This window comes from Phallusia mammillata, chromosome 1 (assembly GCF_965637545.1).
Source record: "Phallusia mammillata chromosome 1, kaPhaMamm4.hap1.1, whole genome shotgun sequence".
Taxonomy (NCBI): Eukaryota; Metazoa; Chordata; class Ascidiacea; order Phlebobranchia; family Ascidiidae; genus Phallusia; species Phallusia mammillata.
The window spans coordinates 35,820,384-35,839,201 of NC_137252.1; the positions used below are offsets into that span (position 1 = coordinate 35,820,384).

General features: G+C 40.5%; 2 protein-coding genes across 3 annotated transcripts in view; both read right to left on the reverse strand.

Annotated features, from left to right (window-relative positions):
• Positions 1-195: 195 nt before the first annotated feature.
• On the reverse strand, positions 196-10,169 carry LOC145228945 (uncharacterized). The gene is made up of 11 exons (XM_080094171.1): positions 9,900-10,169; positions 9,101-9,325; positions 8,723-8,872; positions 8,245-8,350; positions 7,853-7,881; positions 7,648-7,785; positions 6,385-6,503; positions 4,473-4,570; positions 4,041-4,228; positions 3,466-3,612; positions 196-3,242 (listed from the first exon to the last, which is right to left on the reverse strand). Exons 1-11 carry the CDS (start codon positions 9,981-9,983, stop codon positions 612-614), a joined length of 3,915 nt encoding a protein of 1,304 aa, XP_079950297.1. The 5' UTR covers positions 9,984-10,169; the 3' UTR covers positions 196-611.
• Positions 10,170-12,686: 2,517 nt separating this feature from the next.
• Positions 12,687-18,818, reverse strand: part of LOC145212495 (transformation/transcription domain-associated protein-like) — a 47,544-nt gene continuing 41,412 nt past the window's right edge. For both annotated transcript variants that reach the window (XM_080080638.1, XM_080080631.1), the window contains exons 66-76: positions 18,672-18,717; positions 18,082-18,278; positions 17,649-17,858; positions 16,952-17,095; positions 16,244-16,471; positions 15,586-15,797; positions 14,857-14,941; positions 14,005-14,252; positions 13,557-13,719; positions 13,295-13,434; positions 12,687-12,991 (exon numbers count right to left, since the gene is read on the reverse strand). In XM_080080638.1, coding sequence (XP_079936764.1) covers positions 12,823-12,991; positions 13,295-13,434; positions 13,557-13,719; positions 14,005-14,252; positions 14,857-14,941; positions 15,586-15,797; positions 16,244-16,471; positions 16,952-17,095; positions 17,649-17,858; positions 18,082-18,278; positions 18,672-18,717 — 1,842 coding nt within the window. In that variant the 3' untranslated portion in view covers positions 12,687-12,822. The remainder of the gene's footprint in view (positions 12,992-13,294; positions 13,435-13,556; positions 13,720-14,004; positions 14,253-14,856; positions 14,942-15,585; positions 15,798-16,243; positions 16,472-16,951; positions 17,096-17,648; positions 17,859-18,081; positions 18,279-18,671; positions 18,718-18,818) is intronic.

The window sequence follows — 18,818 nt, forward strand, 5'->3', positions numbered from 1 at the left end:
CAACATAAACACGCAAATCGGTTAGCGTGCCTTGAAATATCACCTCGAGTGCCAACTTTGACACGCGTGCCAGGGGTGCGGATCCCAAAATCACTGCTATAGCGGCAAAGATTTAACTTGGATCTATTTCTGAGTCATACGGGGATAAACTAGAGTAAACTAAGAAAGTATTTAAATGATGTACGCATGTACCTATCGATTGATCGTTCCTTCTGGGTTATTACATCAACAGGTTTGGACTCATTAGCGAAAGAATTTCAACCAACAGCAAAAACAACACACAGCATCGGTAGGTTTTAACAAGCAGGGTTGCAACAAAGTAACGCTTTGATTCCACCTAACGGAACAACCATGGTTAGTTTAAAATGTTCACAGATTTTGGAAAGTTCTTTGTAACTTGTAGCAGCAATATTAAAAGCATTGTTCAGTGTACAAGAGATAAGGATTAACAACATAACGAGTTCAAGCCTTGAATATTCTAACAAATTAAGAAAAAGTTGCCAGTTACAGTTTCAGGCAAGGTTTGAAAGTTATTCAAATGTAAATTTATAAAATGCAACTTCAGTGATTAAAAACTGTTGAAATTGTAAATGTTGAAACACGAATAAAAGTCAGATAACACGTCGACCACGTGGTCTGATGATGTAAGTAAAGTCATCAGTCTCAATGATGTCACGCTCTCTGGTGGGTCGGCTCCGGACACCCGGATGTTGGGGATTAGGAGGCGATAGATTCGTCGAGTTGTCGGAAAACGACGCTTCCCTCATCCAGTTGTTCCTCGGTGAGCTCGGTAAATTTACTTGTGTGAGGAAGCGGCATGGAAGACTGACTCTCCTGGATGTCGTTGATGCTGATTCCTCGCTCGGATCTCCTGCTGATGAGGACGAATGGTGAAGAAGATGCAGAGATGGATGCATGGTTGCCATTGGAGACGGCGTTCTACAGTCACTAAGCGGCGCACGAGAGCCAGACACAAAATGTTGGGGAGAGAACCTCTCCTGTGGGCTGGGGGTGGGTGTGACATCAGTTTGCCCTCCTTGCAGGTTCGGTCTCTCACACTGACCGCGTCGACGCCGCACGTGATGTTTGATGGGAACCGGCGACGGCGAACCTTCGCTCCTGATTGGCTGTGGTGTGTCACGTGACCCACGTCTTCCGGTGAACACGGGATGAGGATCGCTGGAGCACGGGGAGACGGAGCCGGAAGCTCTCCCGTCGTCACATCCGGAATCGGTCGAAGAGGGAGGCGGAATCCCCGCAGGGCTTGTCGTCGAACTGTGACGAAACACTACGTCATCGATGTCGTCATCAGGAAGCGGGGGTTTCCCAGCATTGTCGTCATGGTTACGGTGGGGTTTGGGTGAGGGGCGTCGGAGGGAAAGTATCTTGGGGTCGTAGAGATGTTTGGAAGCATCAGAAGTGGAGAGGGATCTTCTGCACAAAGATCTTCGCGCTTCTTGTGGGGGTTCGCACGACCTGGAGGGAGATCCCCCACCTCCTGATGGGTAAACCCCCTCCACTGCTGTGGGAATCCAAATCCCAGCGCTGCTGTTCTCGTACTTGGAACGCGAATCCAATCCACTGTCGCTAAAATATCTTCGGTAATAACTGGGTAGAAGCGATCGTCTGTTACGTAAGAATCCACCGCGATAGAAGCCTGACTCCGAAACGCTCTCTGTCACAGTTTTCTTCTTACCCTCTTCTTTTGCTTGATCCGGTGCACTACCGCTTCGTTCCAAATCTTTCCTCCCAACTTCTTTAACTGCAAATTCCGGGGAAGCACCAACAGATAATTTACCGTTAAATCCGAGCTTCGTTTTTCCCGAATATTTTCTCGACTTTCGCTGGGGGTTTTTCCCTGATTTAAATGACGCTGGTGACGTCACTTCCCCTGTAGGCATTGCAGAACGCGCGTCGATGACGTTATCGGTTTTGACGTCACATGTTTGTGTTGATGATGTGACGAGCTCTGCAGGTTTTAAGGGACACCGACAAATTCCAGCCTGAACCGATTTATCCGCCACTGTCGGCGCTGCTGACACCGACCGGTTTGACGTCATCGGTACTGATTCCTCAGACACCGCCGCTTGAGGCAGCAAAGATCCCATCATTCTCATTTGGTTATTCTGAGTGTTTCCAACTTCCAGGCTTTCGCTGCGTTCGTTCAACGACTTCCGGCTTCCGGTACGCCGCTCGTTCTCACGCTTCACCACAGCGCCACTGCGTGACTGGGTTGTGGATTCGGAGCTGTTCTGCTCACTGTGCGACTGACGACTCGAGAAACTGTTGGTTTGCACACACGCCTCCGCTGGATGGCGCTGGAGAAGCTTATATTTCAATGCACCGGGGAGTTTAGTTTTAAGGTGGGAATCTGGAAGATGATTCCGGTGAAAACTTTTCTGCTTCCGGTTATCGCGTCTAACTTTGTTGAGAATTTTTACAAAATCTTCGGCAAACTTTTCATCCAACTTTGAATCTTCCTGCCTCATGATTTCTATTGCCGCTCTTATGTCTTGATCCGACTCACTAGAGTCTGATATATCCGGGTCAGCAGGGTTTTGCAGATTGTTGAACAAACAAGGCGAGGAATTGTGGGATTTCAACTTCCGCAAACTCGGCGGTGGGGGCCGGGAAAATCCCCTTATGTCGTCATCGACTTCCATTTCAAACTTTTCGTCGCTGTGGTTGACCTTGGCTTCACCTTTGGCCGATTCCCAGCTTTGTACTTTGGGTTCGCGCATGCGCACACCACCATCAGGCCCGCCCTCCCCGACCGACGTACAGCGCGAAACTTTTGACCCCTCAAAGTTGTATTCCTCCGAAGATGACGAAACCTGCTTTTGCATCTTCGTACGAGGTCGGGAATCTTCGGAAACGTTCGGAAAACTCCCCGTGAATTCCGAAAACCCGTCGGGTTGGGAGAACATGTCCATTGATTTATTTGTTTCCGTTTTCTTGAAATCGATGTCAGATTTGATGTGAGGAGCTTTCTTCTCTCCCCTTCCTAACCTGGAGAACACGGGAGAAGTCCTCGAGATAACAGCATCCGGACTTAGTTCCGGGGAAGATAGTTTTGGCGGGAAGATGCCCGATGCGAATCCTGGACCGCTTGAAGCGTTACTCTTGAGACTCGACTTGGAATCCTGGCGATTAATCGCTCGCATCGGCAGCATCGGTTTGCCCAAACCTTCGATCGAAGGACTCGCTCCGGAAATTCGAGAACCGAAGTTTGTGGTAGGTACCTATGACGTCATAAATAACGTAAACAATCCAGCAGTTCGATAAACGTTAGGCGCGATTGGATTTTAGTTGACGTCACAGATAAACACAGCAAGTATGTATCATGACGTCATACATGACGCAAGGAGTTTATAAATTTGTAAATAATTTGACTTACGAAACTGATGGCATAGCTTGTGTTGTCAAAATGTTAAGTATAATGTTGAGAATAATGTGCAATGTTACCTGTTGCCCGTTTCTGCCGACGTTGCTTTTTGACATAATATGACTCAGCACATCTTTAACCGACTCAATAGCGCCATCGCCTGTCCCTGAAATCTTGCAGTTTAGGTTTTCGCTGGTTTTCTTGTATCGCGCAACGCCCACAAGCGTCTGAAAAGTGAACGAAAAATAAGGTAAAACATTTACAGCTTTGATACGTAAATAGACACATAAGCTCTGGCAACGTATCCTGTGAAGTTGATAAACAATCAATTTAAAATGATCTTTGTATCGTTTAGTATCCACTGTGTAGTATATTAGGGAGGAATGACAATGTTTTGAATTGTTTAGTGAGGAATTCGTCCGTATAAGTTGGGAACCACTGGTGTGACCTAACATCGTGTACAAGTTCAAGTTTTGAATATTTTGTGAACAATGTTCGTTACAAGCAAACTAGTTTTATAAAATGTTACCGAGAATGTTGCAAAACCCTGATTTCCATCGTATACTAGAAAAAGGCACAATAGTTAACTGCGCATGATTTGTTGTGATTCGTTTACATCACGGAAGTTCTTCACTTCGTAGCTTCGAAACTTTACCTGTTTTCTCATTTGCTCGCGGAGCTTCTCCTCCCACTCTTTCACTCTCCTTTCTCTTTCCTTTATCTGCTCCTCTCTCTTTACGAGTTCTTCCTCCTGAGAACGGAGAGCTTCCTTCCGCTCATCCAGTTCACGGATCCATTCGTCTTTGTTGTCGAGAAATGCCTTAGTGTCATCCACTAATTGATCTACAAGTAACAATTGATGTAGGTTTGTATGTCGTTGATCGTTTGATTACTGTCATTTCTACTTGATATTTGATCTTAACATTCTTAAAATTTCAAATTTATTCAAAATAATTCTACTTTTGCATTATAAAGTAGATTAGAAGGTTGAAGTAACTTTTCAAAATTCGTTCAGTAAACTGGATTAAACTACAAATAGTCGTGTGTTTTCGTGACCGTGTATACAACAGAAGGAAATACAACCAACCATCATTGAGCATTCTGTTCAGTTCCACAATAATGTCTTGGAACGACGGTCGAGTTCCAACGTCGCCCGCCCAGCATTTCTGCATCAGCTCCGAAAAACTGTGGAAAAAATAACCCGTAAAAATTTAGATATTGTTGCTTCAGAAAGATTTGTAAATGAAAATATTCTCTAACATACGAAATTTACACAAATCAATGTATAGTAATCTGAAATGATTAAAATGAAAGCAACGCAGGTATCGGTATGACATTGTTTAACTTCAAATGTTTTAACAATGTGCGTTTATTTACGAACTTTGACAGAACCAGTAGCAGCAACAGCGTGGTTAAATATAGAAATTATATAATTTAATTAGTTTTGTTCGAGATTTCATTAATGACGTGAAAAACCCAATAAAAATTAATATGGGGCAGTTGGAGCGAAATTAACGCCAAATTCGTGCAATAGTGGAAGCAATTTGAAAGGCCTCGCAGCAAAACAAATCAAAACGCAGCAAATTGCACGCTGTGACGGAACTTGAAGACTTAACTCGATTTGCTAACTACTGGACTGGCAACGAGATATGTACTTGGTAAACTCATATGCGGCGTATTATGTACAATTAAGGGCGTAACTCCGAAGTTAAAGTCAATTTTCAGGCAAGACTAAACCTCCAAAATAGCTGCGGTTTACCACAAAAGTGTTTCGCTTCAGTTAATAGAGAAGCGTTCACAGAAATGTCTGTTTATCGTGTTTTAAATAGCTCATGGCAAATTTACGATGAAAGTTGATTACCAACAATTCTCAACATAAAAAGTTGGTTATGGGCAAATTCAGTTAAGGTGAATGAGTTTACAATGTGCAGTAATCTGAAACTAACGACCGGTAAACACTAAATAAAAACATGACGTAATAAACATAAACGAAACTATTTAGACAAATGTTTCTATCTATTTGGGCACATTATAATCTTCGCCTTGTTGTATATCTACATGAAGCTTGATACTCGCTTAAAATCACATTTCCCATTAGATTGTACCATAAGGCGTTTTGCTATTTCACTATTCAATGTAGCTAATATTTTGTGGCAGAAGTAAGAAATCATCATTATTATTATTTACCGTGAAGCTGTTATGTTTGTTTACCCGTCTGCCGAGAGCGCCAAATTAAGTGAATCATATGTGCTCTCATGGGATTTCAGTCGATTCGCACAGGAAGCGGATGAGACAAAGGGAAATATTACTTGTCTGCGGTTCGGGATTTACAAACGCTCTCATCCAGAACTGGCTGAGTTTACCAGGGAATAGGGAAACAAGTTTGTTTGTTTGGTTCATTCTACTTTCGGTGGACAAGCAACGACTGCGTTATTCTCACAATAAGCTCTTTTCAAGCTCACCAATAATTTGGAATTAAAGTTAAAGTTGGTTTGTAAAATTACACACAAATGCCAACATAAAAAAACGGATGGAAATATGAAAAGGTTACGATGATTTTCAATTAGTCGTCGAGCTATTCACCTCAATGCCTTAAAGCAAAAACGTTCTTTTTTTATGAAAGGGTTATAGTTAAATTATTTCTATCCAAGTTGTGTAGATTTATGGTTATTATAATGATTGTTTATATGGTTTGAGGTAACTAAAGGTAATTGCTTTGAACTGGAATTAATTTCATTGTCAACTTAAATCTTGGTTAAGTCAGTTTGTAACAAAAAATCCATTTAATAAAACCAAAAAAATAGATAAATTGAAAAAGGGGACTTTTTTAAGTCCAAAGTTAAGCAGTAGAAGTTTAAAAAATCTTTCCACTGTACAGAAAGTATTGTGAAAAGCTAAAGAATAAATGTTTGTTTTGTTTAAAACTGTATGTATAATTTAAAAGCGTCTTATCTTGTTCACAATAGCAAATAATCGAACTTTTAATGTTATTCACTTGCCTTGCAGGGCATTGCTTGGGAACAACAGGTCTTTCTTGATTCTCAACGACAGCCCAGGCAACTTGGAAGCCTTGCAATCCCTTGAACGGAACCTCACGAGTTAAAAGCTCCCAGAGGACCTGCAATACAGTTTGCATGTGCGTGCATAAGGAAAGAGAGGGACAGGGTTGTGTTGTACAGGGTGAAACCAAATAATTAACTAAAGGGGGATTACTAAGTGAAACATGCTACCAACAAATTAGTGGAAGTACAAACTTGGAAATATATATAATCCAGAAAATGACATTGTCCTTTGCTTATTAAAATAGACTGAAGTGAGACTTTAGTTTTAGTTCGATTCCAATTTTTCAATTAATTTAATATGTTATTTGCCACGATTTGAAAGTCAAGTAATTGTACAAACGAAATTTGGGGTAAAAAGTTTTGGGAAGGAAAAACATTTTGTCTGATTGTTTGTAGCGTTCATGTCTTTGTTCAGCCAGGGTTTTGAGAAAGCCTGGCAATGTATTTTGAAAAATAGATCTTGCAAATTTTGTGAAAATGATTTCGGTGGAAAAGGCTAAGACTTGCTGTTTTTTATGGCAAAATTCGTTTTTCCCATCCCCCACCCGTCTTAATTTTGACCCGGCCCTGCCCAGCTCAGCGCTTTTATGATTGCATTACCGCTCCCTTGCAGCCAGCCATCCCACACATGTATTAAGCCTTGCATATGTGCGCAATGTCTTAACCAATGACGTTTCACATCCGTTGCTTATTGTTTTGACATATCAAGTTCGTGACAGTGTCTATATGCTTTGTGTTGCAATAGTAACTTCCACTTATATGCAGTTGGTTGTTTCACGACATATAGCATACAGCCAGTTCAGTAGCAATACAGGCTGTAGTTGTGCGATTTTAAGTAATTTAGAATGCAAGGAATGATATAAAACAGGGGTCGGAAACTTTTTTTCGATTGCGGACCGTTTTTTGAAACTGAAATTCTATCGCGAACAGGCCTTTAAAATATTACCAACATTTAACAATGAAAACGCATAAATTACTTTATCATCCCCGGGATAAATTGGGCAAAATGTTTTAAAGCATTTAACCCGAAAAATTGTACGGCCTGGTAACGAACTCGTCGCGGACCGGTTGCCGACTGATATAAAGTACATTAGTACACAAATTAACTCAGGTGCCCGAATGGGTTTTGCTTCAGTGATCGTTAAAGTTTTTCTTCAGTTGGTCAAAGGTAAAAGTCAGTGACGTCATATTTTAACTTACCACTCCAAACGAGTATACGTCACAAAGCTCTGACGTAGGGACCCCCTGTATCAGTTCGGGTGCCATCCAGGGGTAAGTCCCTGTCACCGTCATCACAATAGTTTCACTAAAAAACCTGCTCGCCCCAAAATCACAGATCTGAAACACATATACGTAACACCTACGTCACAATTCGTTGCCTGTTAACAAATGATGATGTCATTACCTTGAGTGTGAAATCCCGACAGATGACGACTGCAAAAATAAAACGATTAACGGATTAGAGTTAATGAGGTGATGAACTTTAGTAACCTTAACGAATGGTTATTTGAAGGCATAGGTGTTATACTTGACCTGTGACAACCCGAACAGAAAGGTTACAACAGGTCAAAGAGTATATTTAGCATTTTAGACGTTTAAAAAGGTTTCTAGTTTATTAATTATTCCGTTATCTGGTTAAATCCAACATATTTGCGAACAACAAAATTTAACCCAACAAAAGATCATAGATACTCTACGAAAAAAATGTCGAATGTAACTAGTTGGATTATCTTAAATTTATCTGAAGTTTTGTTGTTAGCATCACTACTGTTGCGTCATAAAGCCTACTTTACTAACCGTTCTTTGACTTAAGATCTCTATGTATCACCGTCACGGGAGCTTCGTCATGAAGATAATTCATCCCGAGAGCAATATCACGTGACCACGAGAGCAACTGGGGAAACTGAAAAAAAACTTGAGTCAAATTTTATGTTTAAATTTAGCTGCTGGTCTTCGCTCCTTCAAAGTGTTAAGCCGAAACAACTCTACTAATGGACGCGTTTCGTGGTCTAACTTTCAAATGTTATTTAGGCTGCATTGGTGGTCTTTAAATGTTAAGATCCCTTCATGCGTAGAAAAACAATCTTTGCGTTTAGCACGGTACGTTGTCTTTTCTGAACCTTGCCACAACACAAATAATAAAACAAAACGATAAAGCGAACATTTCCGTACAAATTCAAGCTCTGCAATTGTTCCTACCACATCAATGTAAATCGGCAACAACAAACATATCATATCTTCTTGTACTCTTTCAACAAACACAACTAATTATTACCTCCAACTTGTCGCTTTCCGAAGTAGCGAGAAAATCGAACAAACTTCCGTAAGGTGCAAACTCGGTGACAATGCAATAATTCGGTGCTTCTGCGCATGCGCCGTAGAACTGTATGATGTTGCGATGACTCAGCACGCTGAGAACATGAGCCTAAAATCAAAACAAACAAATTATCTCTATGTGCTGAATAGCAAGTACAAATCGTAAGTTCGAATTAAATTGCTCTATAATATGGGTAACATTTAGTAAAATTGTTTGGCTGCAGGCTTGCAGTACACTTTTGGCTTCGCATACTTCAGGACATAACATTAAAATTTGAAATTTAGTTGTTGAGTGTTTAACATTCTGGCAGTAAAATAACGAACTCTTTTCTGTCACCTCTTTATCCATGTGATGCAGTTTCTTCACGGCCACCTCTTGTTTTCCCTGTGACAGCCACAGAGCTCTGTACACGCTACCGAACGACCCCTCACCACAACACTCCATAAAGTGCAGATCATCGTAGCGAACTTCAACGAACGAATTCGGGATGTTGACGTCACCACGACTCGACTTGCTGTCCTTCGAGCTGTCGTCATCATCGTTGCCGTGGAAACCAGCGTTCTGTGGTGGAAACACATAACGTATATATTTGATTTAACGTGACATGATTGGTGCAAAAAGCTTGCTAAAACCTGGTGCGTGACTTTACGTGTAACAAACTGAAACAAAAAAAAAATAGTCAAGCAAGTGTAATAAACAATTTTCCACCACATTTTCTTTGACTTAACTCCAGTTATTTTAGAAATTAAAAGTTTACAATCTAATGAATTGAAGAAATGGCCATTATGCTTTAGAAACAGTGTTTGACTTCACACATATGGAAAAAACAGCCTTGCGTCAATGAAAACTTTTTTAGATCTAGCACAAAGATAACAACTTGAAATGCCTTGTAACAACGTTTCTATATTTACGCAAGGCTACAATTTGCCCCTAACTATTCGCGCAACGACCAGTTGTATGCCAACACATTATGACATCATAGTGATTTAAAGTTTGATAAAATTATGACATCATACTCGTAACAGGTACCACAACATATTCTTTCTCTTTACCATTTCATAATTCCATTTGTTATTGTCGTTTTTGTTTAACAATTTATGATAATTCGTCTATTATGACGTTTAAATAGCTTTACCTGTTGCGTCACATTGACAGGTTTCACGTGATCACAGCTGTCAAGAGGAAAAGTGGGTTGATTGGAGTAATCGAACGAATCCATTGTCAACACATCCTCAACTTGTCAAAGACTTAACCAGACTTGATTGGCACAATATGTGGGCGTGTGTGGGGTTACTACAGGCCAAACTTCACCATATTAAGTGCAGTTGTTATTGTAACAAACAAATTCGATTTATAACTAATGCTGTTTGTTCAACAATGGAAACCTGTTAAATAACAAGTTTTTTGTTAACCCATTGTGTCGATGTTCCACAATAACAATCAAACACAAACAGCATTCTTAACATTACCAATCATGTTATACCAACTATGATATTACTATTGACAACTTATAACACAAACGTTCAATCAGCACAACATGAAATTTGCCTCACTGCCAGAAGTTCTGCCGCAAGCAACCGGCTTAAGGTACCAAAATAATTTTCAGCTTTGCCGGAAAACATGAACCAATAAACCGCGGAATTTTGTGCGAATTTGCGAGGCTGCTGTCATTTACGCTGCTAGCTAAAGATCTTCAACAGTTTGTGTTCGTGATTAGCCAGTGAACTTTCTATATCTGTGTCGTGCAAGTAACATAACTATGAAATGCAAATTCAAACTAACCAAGCAGATGTTTATGTTATGACAGACAGTGGCGGCTTACAACCTTATAACATCTACTAGTGCAACGTAGCTAAAATAATCTGCTTTAAAATATAACTTACATTATTCAATGAGTCGTTACTCGCATCAATTACTTGATAAGTGTCGCATAAAGTTATTGGTGCAATGACGTATGTTTTATGCAACTTTGACTCCTAAACAAAGCCAAGTGTTCTAAATCAGCGGTTGCTTGCAAAAAGGCTGGACACTAAGCTCCGTTAAAGAGAAACCCTAGCAGACACAGTAAAATTCATCTTGTTATCTGAAGTATTTTCCACACAAGAAATACATTTTACAGAACACAGCACCACTATCTCGATCTTACAAAGCAGGTCTAGCTTTTAACTGAGAATCCACAAAAATTTCGACTTTCACTTCAAACCACAATCAGGAATCTGTTTCTTGTCAAACAAACGGTGAAAAATGTTGCCGCGGAAACCATTAAGTCAAATGGCTGGTCCAGTGTCAGATAAGAAACAACTTCTACAAGCAAAACTGAACTGAACTCCAACTCGATCTGGGGTCTGGAAGCTTCCAGCCTTCGCTATCAGCAGCAACAGACGAACTGCGGCTCAACTGCCAACAACTCAATTCCCGAGCCGCGCAGATTGTGACGTCACAAGGCGTGCGTCGCGCTCTCCTCGCTTCGACGTCGGAATGTTGCGTCTGTGACGAAGCGCGATTTCAATTGTCGAGAGATGATGGCTGTGTTACGTCACAATCCGCCAGGTGTGTAAACTGGGTTCAGTCGAAAAAAATGTAATAGCAATTAGCAGTTAGGAAACACTACATACGACTTTGTAACATTTTTTTAGTTAAATCTTTGCTTTTTACTGTCTCTTACATGGTGGAAAGAATTACAGACAATTTAAAGCGGCCAACATTTTTTTTATTTTAGCAGCCAACATCTAAGTATTTTATTTTTCTTCGAACGTTCCTTTTTAGTCTTGCGGACCATTTTAAAAAACTAAAGTTTTATCGCGACCGGCCTTCAAAAAACAACAAATATTTAGACTTCTAAATTAGTTTATCATAACCAGGAAACAAAATGCAATGTTTCAAAGAATTTAACCTGAAAAAGTATATGGCGCGGTAACGAACTTCTCGCGGACTGGCACCGGGCCGCGGACCACCACTGACCTAGGCAACTAGGAATAAAGCGGGGGTTTCGCTGCAAAGAGCGACTTTGTTTTTTATTTGCCAACCGAAGTATAATATTTACAAACGTTTGCGACAAAGTTTTTGCTGAATTGTAACATTCGCTAGCACGTGCAGTTTATTATAGCGCTGCCCGCGAGTTTAGCAAAAAGCTGATCAGGTTTCATTGGAATGCGAATAATGGACGATAAGACGATATCACTACCCTAATCTACAGTAATGTACTGGTTGACATGTGTATTAGTGAGTTGTGATAAATATGTCAGACACTTTTGCGTGACAGTCTCCCGTGCGAACAAAACTTGACACGAAATTTCTTTTTTTAGTTCACTTTGAAATGGACCACCTGCTAAAGTTGACACTTCGCTGGCTGACACCCTAACATTTAAGCAAAGGTTTCCAGGAGGTTCAGGTTCCTAAGGGTTGCAAAAATGCTGAATCATTGGGTAAAGAAAAACAGTTACGTTCCTGCAAACACAGAAAAGGGTCCAAGAATAGTTGGCGGTTTCAAACGAATTGGCAAAGGCTGTTCTGAAGATCCTTAAACGGATTTTTAAACAACAATTTTATTTGAGAAGTAAAACGTATCTGATTCCATAAGCGGCAAGTACATTTTCAAACCTGGTCAAAATATCTCTATCAGAAAGCACAACCACCTTTCAATGTAATTTAGCCGTCTGCTTGTGTCTCGAACAGGCGATTTTGGATTTCTACTCTAATTTTTAAATAATTAAATTCTTTCTATTTGTTGGAACACAAGTTTTTACAAAAGACGTTTCAGAAAGCAACATCAAAGACGCATTACTGTGCACGGCATATCGCAATTGAACAGAACTGTTGTCACTTTTAGCAGACCGCATTTCTGCACACGAAAGCAGAACTTCAGGATAAATGTTAGCAAACGAGCAAATAACCGACAAATAGTAACAAGGACACAATAAACTAAGTTGGCAATTTTATTTCTACGCACTCGAAAATCGGTTAATGGCACAATTCATTACAAATGTACAAAAAGCACACGAGGTTGGCAGTTAATGTTGCATGCTAATACACTGTGACGTACAATAGTGTTTATGACGTCACAACCACGGATGCCAGGCCGGATCCATTCTGCACAAGTTGTCCAGCGAATTCGCTGCAGCAACAAGTGTCGTCACTTTGCTCTCTCCTCCTTCCATGGTGGCCAGAGTTTGTAATCGCGTCATCACTGACGTCACAGCGTGGTTGACTAAAGTCACCAGCTGATCGCTGCAAACAATTATGGCGTCACAATCAAACTACCGATCCTTTTTGTGAATGACAATTGTAACGGAATTTATTGTTTGTTTTACCTTGCATCCTTCAAGTTAAAATGGTACAAAAGAATATAACGTGGAAATGTTTAAATTTTTGAAGCTTAACTAAGAGAGAGCGCGAGTTCCGGAAAGACTCTGGTCGTTGGTTCGAATCCTACCGCAGGCTAGATTTTTCTTTTAAGAATGAGTAAATCGCTGGTCTTACATTCATGTTAATCTAAAGTTTCAGTATATATAACTAACTAAAATTTCTAACCTTTCCATTTCCGGAGGTTGCAACGTGGTGTTGGATTGTGACGTGGCAGGCGCTGATTGGCTGCTGTTGTTGTCGTCCTGTTTTTTCTTGTGCCATGTGATTATCTCGTCACGCATCACTGCGCGCAATAAACCTTCGAACTAAAAATAAAACTGACACGTTAAACTTCTTGATGACGCACAATGGTTGATTACATTATCGTGACGTAACAAGCAAGTATAAAGCTTAAGAAAATGCTTTTAATCTAACAAAAAAATGTTACCTTGAAGTTTGGTTGAAGAAAACATCGGGCTGTTGCAATCATGGCCGCTGTGAGCACACTACTGACACCCACCGGCGATAGGAACTCAGCAATATTCGGGGTGAGACGGAATGGAACTGGACGGTTCGCGTTTAATTCACCCCTCGCATCGCTCACATCAAATCTGCGATAAAAACTTGGCGACGTTATGAATTAATCAAAAAACTTTGTAAAAACCGCCAGTATTGGTGCGCTATCACCGGAATAAGACAATGGGTAACTATATTCCGCTTTAAACCGCACGTTTTTGGCTTTTACTGTATTTGATATTGTTCTTTTAAAATTTACTTTTTAGATTTTGCATGTGTCTCGTTGTTTAAGCTATATGCCAACTGGTCATTTAAAATAAAACAAAATTAACATTAATTTATCTATTGAAAAAAAAACTAGATGTAATTTCTCGTCTCACCGGAAGTAGGCCGCATGCAAATGACCGGAATCCTGCGCAATTTGCATCATTTCCGGTTTCAACCGAGTCAAGTAGAGTCCGAACTCTGCGAAACCAAGTAACGCTAGATGGAGCGAGAGAGACTTGCGGAATGTCCAGTAATCCGTAGCATCAGGAAATGCGTTGATCGCCCACTCCTTTAGCATACTGCGAGGCACAAGATTGCTCTGAACGTCTTTGAGAATATCACGCAGGACTTGATGTGAAACCTGCGTAGTGGTAGAGGTGATAAAAACTGTTCTGAGGCTCCAAAGAAGAAATTGTTTGTAAAAGATTAAGCAAAATCCGAAACCAACACTAAGAAGAACTTGAAGGAATGAATTATATGGTTGTAAAGATCTTAGTTAGACTTGAAATGTTGCAATTACACCTAAAATTGTTGATGTAACTGCTGCAAACCGACTATCACATATTGTTTTAGTTTATAATGTCGAGAAGCAGGTTTGCATGACAGCGTCAAAGATCCAGTAGTTTACACTATTTGTCATCAAAAGTAAACATATGTAAAGATGCAATCCAATTTCTTTGAACACTTTTTGAGCTTGCAAAGTGTGCGACGAACAATATTGTAATTTGTGAGTGTGCCACAAACAGTGAGGGTTGGGTAGCGCTGCTTAGCAGAATGTCAGTTTATTGTTTCAAATCAGCAACTTTCACAAGGAAAACAAACCAATAAGTTTAAATAAACATGGCGTTTGTATCATGGTTTAAAATCACACAAGTTTAAAGCAGTGCAAAGGTTAGAACAACTAAGAAATGAAATACGACAGGAAATACAACACCCCAGAAACTTTAAACTTTAACGTAACACACCTGGGTCGATCTTGCTTGAACCGTTGTGAGTCGTTCATAGAAGCGGGTTATAGGGGCGTCATGCTCCACTGATTTTTTTGTGCATCTATTATTAATTTGAAATAAATATATGAGTGTGTATATATATATATATATATATAATGGCAAATCAAATAATTACTAAAGGATTTTACCCTTGATACAAACAGTTTGCCAGGTTTATTTAGCACAAAAAGTTATGTAAAGTTCATATCACCCCGTTTTTAAGTTAATATTTGGCGATGTTCGGGTGACGATGGTTGTACGTCTGCTGGCAAACTTGCTCCAACATCACTGCAATGTTTGCACAACATACGTTCCACCACAGTCACAAAATATCCAACGCTGTAGGGCAGGGGTCGGCAACCTTTTAAGAGGCGTTTGCCCATGTTAATTTCAGGATGGCTTTTGCCAACCTTTTTGTGGGACGTAGTGGATTGTGTCAGGTGACCTTAATAGTAAGCAGAGAACAAAGTGTTTTGTGCATGTAGGCTGAATTTTAAGACAATGGAATGATAAAAACCGAAAACAAGCAGTGTAACAGGTTAAAGTGTTACTTCAATATAAACACACATTTCGGTTGGCGTGTCATGAAAAATCACCATAGAACAGTAGAACCTCATCGATTTTGTTTTCCTGTTTACTTGGGAAATCCGTAATTGAACGTACTCAAACAAAATTACAACGAAACCACCAAATCCACATGCTCACCTGATCTTGTAAATGTCGAGGAGCGACAGTGAAGAAGGGTTGTCCTCCACCAAACGCATTTGGGGAGAAACAGCGACCACTCGTGGCACAGTGAAGAGTAGTTGGCGTTTGGCGGTCTCTTTGCGCTTCTCCAATCCCGGGTTGAGGAGTCGGAGGAGCTGGAGGACTCTTTCCTCCCTCCGAGACTCGATCAGACATCCGTCGTTCATCACCTGTAACGTGATTGGCAGGTATTAGGGGGCGTGACATTAGGCAGGTAAAAACATTCGAGGCAATAAGAAACAATTGTAATATTTTGATTTTAGGATTCGTTCAACGAGGTTTATTGGTTAATTGCAAAAATGACACTGAGTCAACACCACTTTAGTTCCCAGGAAGTTGCTTGGTCATTGTGAGCCAGTTTACTCTGTGGTGTATGCCCAGTTGTGGCATCGAACAGCTTGGTGAAGTTACAGTCTGGCAACACTATCCAATACAGCTAGTTCGTTGTCACCACCTGCACTGTTGAGACCTTATAGGATGAAACGGTGTGCCGTGTCTTCAGTTTATATGGATGTTTTTGACATTCTTTCATCAACAACCAAAAAATCGACAATCCAGATTTTTTTTCTTTAATATGCCAAAAAAATTATCAAACAAGTAGCAGTTTTAATCTTACCAAATATGGATAAATCTTTCCGTTGTGTCCACGGATGTATAGTCTCCTAGCAGCAGTATTGTGTTTCTGCACCACGTGAACACGAGGCATAAATCGAGCGATTTTGACGTAATAATGGGTGTGTTTGGGCATCAGAAATTCACCGGGAATTTCAACTTCCGCTGTGCTCGCAGAAAAGTTGCTCAAAAACCGACATTTTTCCTCGATCAAAAACGACTTCGGCATTATCTGTGGGTAAGCGTAATAAACTTGTTATTGTTAGCACGATGATACAAGCCAATGTTTTTGTGTAAAATATTACTACGTTGCGAAGTGGTCATTGTTGTTTTGTGATGTGCAATTGTCTTGTCATAAACGGCAATTAAAAAGACGCAATCTTGGCAATTCGCGATGAGATTCGAACCAACAACATGAACTAAACCGGCTCAACCTCCAACAACTGAGGTACACGCTGATAAATTAATTCAGACAAGTTAAATTACATACACCTTTGCCAGCTAGACATCTGGACTTATTGCTTGGGGTCAGCAAATTGCACGCTAACAATATTCGATCACAAAAACACCTTTCAACTCTTTTATACAAAGCACCCCAAATTCAACAAAGTTTTGTGGAACAAACGCCGAGCTTGCAGTTGGTGAAACTTACAACAACATAATTGTAAGTTCCAACCACACTGTGGCATGTAAACATAGTCAGAGTCCATACCTTGGTTTTTGCTTCCAATATTTTGATCCACTTCTTGAGTTTCTGTATGACGTTGTGGAGCTTCATTGAACCCGGCAAACTGAAATCGAAGTCGGTTGTGAACTGCGTTTTCATCTTCTGGAAAACCGGGTCTTGCGCTGTGGCCTGATATGCAAATAATCATATATGACGTCAACAGGTCATGCCGGGGTCAAACATCATCCTGGCTCAGTGTTTCACGTTCATTAAATAAGGGGAGCAAACATGGTCAGTGTTGTTAAACCAACACCACAATTACTTTGCCCAGTGTGTTTACTACTGTAGAGGCCATGTCAACAATACAACATCAACATGTCAACAATATTTGGCGTTAAAAATTCGATGGACAAGATCAAGCGCGTTGGTCGTCATCCGTATAAGCGTTGGATAGGCCTACTTAATTAAAATTAATGGCTTACAGATCACGTGATACACTTACAAGCGTATCACGTGACCTGCAACTGTTTAACGTGACTTAAAAGTGTATCACGTGATCTGTAAGTATATCACGTGATCTGTCAGTTTATCACGTGACATGCAACTGTATCACGTGACCAGCAACTATATCACGTGACTTGTAAGCGTATTACGTGACCTACAAGTTTATCACGTGATCTGCAATTCCATCACGTGACCTGCCAGTTTATCACGTGACCCGCCAGTTTATCACGTGACCCACCTGGACGCGGCGAGCCAACGATTCCGACGCAGCACTGGAGAAAGTCTGTGTGACGTTTGAAACGTTCTCGATTCCGACTCCGAAAGTTGAAACGAGTTTTCGAACAAAGTTGAGAGTGTGGGGGGTGATTTTCGCGCGGGAAACCGCCGCTTTGTTCTCGAACGCGACGTTGTAACATTTCGCGAGACCCTGGCAAAGTTGACGGAGAACCTGGAATAAAAACGAAAGCTCAAAAAACAAAGAATGATTAATTTTTTGCGTTAGAAGAACCTGAAAATAAAAACAGAAACTTACAGAAAACAGAATAGTGTGGCGTTTACGTTAAAAATCAACCACGCAAAATTTAGTTCTAAACACTCAAGCAAACAGTAACAAACTGTTTGAAACCTCTTTAAAAAAATCAAACAAAGAAGCTATAGCAGAGAAACGTCACCTCTTCATGCCAATTCTCCCTGAACCAGACCATCTGGTCGACGATTCCCTCCAGGGATGAGAGAAGAGTTGGATGAAGATCTCTCTGCATGTGCATGATTCTACTACACCTCCACATCGATGGAGTGGCTCTGATTGGACCAGCATCGCCGCCACTAGATGATGATTGGCTGGATGTCAGCGGCTGCGATTTTGAATCTGCGCGGGAAAACGGATTAATCAAAAAGCGAACAAAGTAATTTAGCAAGGCACAAGCCCAAGAAAGGCCACAGTTAAGAGTTCGAATCCCACCGCAAGCTACATTTATTCTACACCTTACACATTGTCTCGGCTGTGATTCGGTATGAAACCTCTTGCATAATAAATAGTTGTACAATAACATGGAGATTGTAACACTCATGTTTACATGACAAAATTTACAAACATAGGAATAATTGAGAAAGCAAATGGCAAATAAATGCGCCGTTAAATGCCTGCACTAGTCAATATGCCTTGTTTTGTCACGCTGTAAGCTGTACTGATGAGATCGTATAGGTTGAACTGCAAGCACTGTCTGCAGCTTATATTTGTTTGAAAGAAATCTTAACTAACCTTGACTGTCCGGTTGATCAGGCTGCAGTTCCGAACTTTCAGATGTCTGTAAAATAAATAATTGAGCAAATTAAAATGAATATAAAATTGGTAAATTGGACACATTAGTCGAGTTAAATTACCTCACATTGGTTCAAAAACCTTTAT

Excerpts from the sequence above, each read along its gene's own strand:
- LOC145228945 (XM_080094171.1), bottom strand. The coding sequence starts at position 9,983 with ATGGATTCGTTCGATTACTCCAATCAACCCACTTTTCCTCTTGACAGC. Across the intron at positions 8,873-9,100 it reads TGCATCACATGGATAAAGAG|GCTCATGTTCTCAGCGTGCT; the intron begins GTGACAGAAAAG and ends TTTTGATTTTAG. Across the intron at positions 7,786-7,852 it reads GTCGGGATTTCACACTCAAG|ATCTGTGATTTTGGGGCGAG; the intron begins GTAATGACATCA and ends TATGTGTTTCAG.